At 43.0% G+C, this 6000-nt stretch overlaps 1 protein-coding gene across 1 annotated transcript in view; it reads left to right on the top strand.

Annotated features, from left to right (window-relative positions):
* Positions 1-2546: 2546 nt before the first annotated feature.
* Positions 2547-6000, top strand: part of DNAJC24 (DnaJ heat shock protein family (Hsp40) member C24) — a 34664-nt gene continuing 31210 nt past the window's right edge. The window contains exons 1-2 of the mRNA XM_005530275.3: positions 2547-2682; positions 3960-4100. Coding sequence (XP_005530332.2) covers positions 3993-4100 — 108 coding nt within the window. The 5' untranslated portion in view covers positions 2547-2682; positions 3960-3992. The remainder of the gene's footprint in view (positions 2683-3959; positions 4101-6000) is intronic.

Below are 6000 nucleotides of genomic sequence, written 5' to 3'. Positions count from 1 at the left end.
TTAAAGTCCTTTCCAACCCAAGTCATTCTAGGACTCTTTGCAGCAGTATAAAACAAACATGAACAAAATAGAAACAACAAAAAAAACAAAAACAAAAAAACAAAAAAGCTTTACTAGTCTTACCAAGACTTTGTAAAATACCATCCAGAGGTAAAAAATGTAGTTATTAGTGAGAAAGTCTGGATGTTTCAGCTGGTCCATCATTTGTACTCATCTTTTATTGCAGTAATAGAAGCACGCACAGTATCGAGTTAAGTCTCTAAATAACTCTCCTATAATTCTAAAACAACAGCCCAGTGTAATGTGACAGTCTCAGGAAAAGCATCCACTAAAAAGTTAAATATTCTCCCAAAAATGTCTGAAACCACCACCTTGCATCTAAAGTATCTTAAACAAGAGAAGGAAACTTTTTACCTTACTCAGGTGTCCAGCTCCAGTGAAATGCACAGCACCAACACACACTTATATAATTTAAGATAATTAAGCAACCCTAGTTTCTTACAGAGGTCTCTGGGACATTTTGGGACAATAGTCCCAGCTCTTCTCCACGACTTCCTGGCCTGTCTCCCCTCCTGCTATACTGCCATGGCAACTTCTCCACACTCTCCTGACACTTACCTACTGTTTTTTCTATTTTATTTTTGCCTTCAGAAGGGGAAAAAAGCAGCAAAGCTGTGGCTGCACTGAGCTGTGTGCTGACTCACCAGGCAGAGCATTTGTGTTCAGTCTGTTTTCCCCTGCTCCCTCTCCCCTACATCCCCATTCCCATTTAACAAATCTTGAACTAAGTTAATTCTTATACCTCTAGAGATGAGAGATTATCAAATTGCCTTGAGACTGACCAACAGCTTCACAAATCCTTACAAGCAGTCAGGGCATGCTTACCTATGTCTGACCCAAACATAACGTTATGGCTTCTGAAATTGGGTAGGTTAAAAGATAAACTGAGACACAAAGACTGTGACACCAGACAGGGTCAGTGGTGCATGAACACCAAACTGTTATATTAAATAGTCTATATATTTTCTTTTACTTTGGCATGCTGAGCATGCCCAGAAAAGAACAAGGGTTTCACTTCCAAAATTGTTCCACTGACTCCAGAAATAGTTCCTTTGCATGTAAAGCTTATTTTCTATTTAACAACTCCTCACAGATACACAATTGCTCACAATCTCTCAATCAACTCTGTGTTTAAAATATTGTATGACCTGGTACCAATCCTATCACGATTTAAAATTGAAAAAAAAACCTCAATATGCAACAGTTAGAATTTTTGGCATAAAGGATAAATGACGGATATTGTGTCCAGTCTTTAGGAGGATATTAACCATGTGTGTGAAAGCATAGGTGCAGTGACCAATCTCTAGGACAACACCACATTTTTAAGAAACTTTTCTTCAATTTTTCCCCCTCACGACAACAGTCCCAGTACACATAGCAGCCCCAGTGAAGGAGTTGACACAGAACCATACTGAAAGAAAATTCTAATTCCAAACTGGACACTGACAAAAGTCAGACTAATCAGGTGTTGAGTGGCTTTGTAGATCTGACCTTTTCCCACCTTCAAACTTTAAAGAAATTCAGTTTATCAGTGAACCCCAGCTGTCCCACTCTGTTCCTCCACTGGTGTTTAATGGGAACATTATGTCAGGAACAATCCCAGTTCTTCCTGGCAGCGTCTGTACAGCCCAGCTCTACTCAGTTAAAAGGGTAAGAAAAGTGACAAGAAGTTGCATTAATTCTAATGGATCACATAAAAATATTGCCAGAGGATGTGTGCTATACATTTAAAAGCGTACTGTGAATTGAGTTTGCCTGGAGTAGTGCTTAGGGATTTTGCTAATGAGGTTTGCCTGATTCCAAAAGCTGAAGTCTACAGCATCCTCTAAAGTCTACAGTATCCACAAAGTTTGTTGTTTTGGGAATTTTTTTTGTTTTGTTTCGTTTTGCTTTTTGTTTTTAGAGGTTTTTTTTTTTTCGGCTGGTTGTTTTTTTGGGTTTTGCTGTTGTTTTTTGGGTTTTTTTGTAGTGGTGATCGCGGGGTTTTGTTCGTGTTGTTTTCGTATTGCTGGGGGCAATACGTTTTGTGTTTTGGGGGCAAAAGTTTTGTGGTTTCTTGTTTGTTTCTAATGAGGAAACGTGTTTACATCATTAAAAACCTGCTCCCAGAGCTCAATCGTTTTCATCAAGAGGATATTCTTCCCTCCCCTTTAGCACAAATACAGCCCAGAGAGAAAGCACTCCGCTCCCAAGGCGGGGAGCCCGGGCCGCCGAGCTCCGCCTGCGGGGCCGGGCAGTGGCAGCGGCGGCGCCGCGGGAGGCGGAGTCCCTGAGGGACAGCGGCTGTGGGGCGGCCCGGCCTCCCGCTCAGCGAGCCGGGGGGAACGGGACGGGCGGCGGGGCGTTCTCGTACAGCGCAGGGCGGGCGGGTGCGGAGCAGCTCCACAGCCGGGCCGGGCCTGGGTGAGCCGCGGTCGCCATGGGGACGCGTCGGGGCCGGCCGGGCCGCGCTTCCTGCCGGTGCGGCGCCATTACCGCCCGGCTGGAAACAGCCGAGGCGCCGCGGCCGCCGCGCGCGCTGCGGGCCCCGCCGAGCTGAAGGGCCCGAAGCGGCACGGGGGAGAGGAGGGCGTTTCCCGGCGGACGAGTTAGGCGTGGCACTGCCATGGACGGTGCGGGCAGGTGGGTGCGTGGGGCGGCCGCGGGGGCTGGGGGGACCGGGAGGGAGCGGGGGGACCGGGCCGGGGGGGAATGGGGGCTGCGGGGAAGCGCGGCTGGGGTCTCCGGCGGTGCGCGGGGACGCGTCTTGGGCCGGGCCTCCGTGGCCGCCCCCGGCCGCCGTGGAGGCCCGAGGTGCCGCCCGCCGTGGTTGTGCGGGGGCCCCGCTGCGGTGCCGGGGGCGCTGCCCCAGGGCGGGCAGGACCGGTGCGTGGTGCTTTCCCCCGCAGTGTGTGTGTGCCCGCGGTCTGCTCGTAGCTCTGCCGAGTTTGAAACACATCCTTCTCTTTCCCCAGAGAAAGGTTGGTTCTGAAGTAGGACGGTAGTCATCAGGAAGCAGTTTTAGTGCTGAAATGGAAAAAAAAAAAAGCCCCAAAGCTGTTTTTTCTTTTTTGTTTCACAGTTAGTTTGCACTTATAGAGCTTGTGTATTTACAAAGCTCTTGCCTACTGACAGTGTTACCTCTTTGAAAGTTCATGGTAAATCAGCTACTGCTAGCTTGGGATTCCAGCACACCTAAGAATCTATGTGGAGCTCAAGCATTGCCATTCTATTACTGTCAATTAGTTCTCCTGCTTGTTTTTTTTTCGTTCTGGGTCATTAACTTCATGATCGATGGCCAAAATTGAAACCTACACTACTAGTTAGGTTTTACTTAGTGACCCGTGCTAACTTTGTATGTTTTGGTTCATTTTTGTTTATTTGTTTTTACACACTCTCCTACTTTAAAGTTGGCTTCTTACTCAGCAGGATGAAGGTGTTACCGTGCTCTGAAAACATAATTTTGTAAAAATAAACACGTACCTTTTCTTGTGTCTTCTTGCATAGATCTGATTCCCAATTTGAAAAATGTCACACTTTTATGTACTTCATGTTTTCATGTGTTATGTACGGTATTGCTTCAAAGTCAAAAGTTTGTTTTAGAAAGCATCTGTGTAAAAGTCTGTAACCTGGGGTGTTTCTAAACAGTTCGTTTTACATACAAAATGATTTTTAAAGAATTATTGATGGCTTCTGAATAGGATACGCTGAGGCACTTGGGCAGGAAACACAAGACTTCACTTTTGACAGTCTATGGGATCTAATAGCCAGGTGAATTTAACTTTTTTTGCACAACGGTTCTCAAATAATGGTGTAGAGATGGTTGAGGTCAACAGTCAGTTCTGTGATCCTGGAGTTTGCCACATCCATGTTTTTCCTTTTTCAAGTTGTGATTTTGTTTATTTGATTTTCCTACGCAGTGCTAAGGAAGTGATTTCAAAGCCACTCAGGCCATGGCCTTTGAAAGGATAAACCAGAAGGACTGGTACAAGGTCCTGGGGGCCAAACCATCGGACAGCCCAGCAGAACTGAAAAGGCAATACCAAAAACTTGCTTTGTTGGTAAGGCTGGATTTGATATTTAAGATATTTTGATATTAAGATACACCAAAGTCATTTTTGTAAACCAATAAGGTAATAGTTGCAGGGTTTGTTTTTACAGTTTTTGTATCCATGTGATTGAGCAGATGCAACCCTCAAGTACACAAAGATGTAAAGAACAAAGAGAAATTTTTTTTCCTAATAGTCAGTAGTAATGAAATAAAAACTGAATAGGAGGGAAATATGTTGATTTTACTGGAAGGTTTCTGGTGAGTTTTTGTGTAATTGTATTCATCATGCATCAAGACTTCACAATCTGTGAATTCCCCTAATTTTTTCTGTACTGCTGCTGTGTGTGCATAAGAATCTCAGAGCTTTACCAGGTTATTCTGTGTGATTATTAGTTATTGTTTTACTCCCTCCCTTGAATTCAGGCATTTTGCTCAAAAAGTGCTTTGGCTTGGGTTTCTAAGGAAAATGGAATGTCTTTTTTGATGCTGTTGACTCTTTTCAGCTCAATTTGATAGACAGATGGAATTCCCTAGGTAGCTAAATTCCTGTTTCTTGAAAGCTGGTGACTTGGTAGAGAAGAAGAAAAGTGAGCAGAACTTTTTTTTTCTAGGAAAAACTCCCTTTTCTGTAGAAAGCTGCTAGCTAGGCTGTCAGTATTAGTGCTGGAGCATGTGCCTGGCAGATCTGAGGTGCTTTGAGGTGTCAGAATGAATGTGATAAGTAGTTGGGATTTTTAAATGAGGAGAAGAGAATGCCAGTGACCAGAAGGCTGAGTTTTGTTAGGCTTGAAGTAAATTCATGGGTTGGGGAGGGGGGAAGTTGTTAATTTTTATTTCTAACCACTATGAGAACAGTTTTAGAGTTTGGTCATTTCAACAGTATGTTCTAATTTTACACATCTTGGTATTCTTTAGCTTAATTTGCTAGGCAGCCCCTGCTGTACATCTACTCCTTCTCAGTGCCTCCTGTTACTTATTTCTTTGCCTGAAACTGATTGGTGTACTTAGTCTAAAGTTCTATACCTGGCAAAGTGTTTGTGTGCAGATTCTGGACATAAATCCTTTGGTTCTCACTATTAAACTTAGAATAATCTAACATAGGAGAGGGCTTTGGAAACTAAGTTTCTTAGTTCCATTTTGAATAGGAGTCGTCGTTTTCTTGGACCTCCTAATGGTTTTGTTCTATTGAATTGCTGTAAAATGTGAATAAAAGATTAGTAAAGGTCTGTTTGTACTTAATGAAGGTGGTCAGGGCACCATGGTGTAAAATACCTCTTTTGTCTAGAGAGGGGGCTAATTTAAACTGAATACTGTAATGGAATTAATATATCTGTTTTCCTATGAATTGATGTATAATAATGGAATTAAAATTACAGCTGTTGTTCAGAGCTGTTACAGAAGTGAAACTTAATATTCCTGTTCTTGTATGAAGTTTTTAAAAATTGTGTTAAAGAGCAGTACTTCAGTGTAATTTCATGTCATTAGTTTGGGGTGTATGAAGTGAAAATTATCAAAATTCACAGCTCTGTGTCTGTATCTCTAGCTGTAGTTTCAGAAGATTAAAGTATTTATTATACAAGCATTTCTTTAGCACCTGTATATTTCCAACCTGATTGGTTAGTGCTCTTTATTTGAAAAGTCAGTGAGAAATGATAGAGAAATTGAAGACACATTTTTTTTTGTTTGTTTTTCTTTTAGTGACTGTGATGGATCCCTCTGACTACAAAGAGATGTTTACTGATGTTTACTTGCAGGTGTTTTCCCAGGGCAGATCTGCTGCTTGTCTGTTGTTGTTACCATATGTCCTGTCTGTGCTCATCTTTTTCTTTTAGCTGAACTGTTACAGACTCTGCTTGATGCTCTATTTCCTGGTGCAGCATCTAGCACAGTCACTCTGGGGTCTTTAAAGC

The sequence above is a fragment of the Pseudopodoces humilis genome, chromosome 7 (assembly GCF_049639895.1).
Source record: "Pseudopodoces humilis isolate 2021_Gansu_Grassland_sample_001 chromosome 7, ASM4963989v1, whole genome shotgun sequence".
NCBI lineage: Eukaryota > Metazoa > Chordata > Aves > Passeriformes > Paridae > Pseudopodoces > Pseudopodoces humilis.
This window is presented reverse-complemented; position numbering and strand designations above follow the sequence as displayed.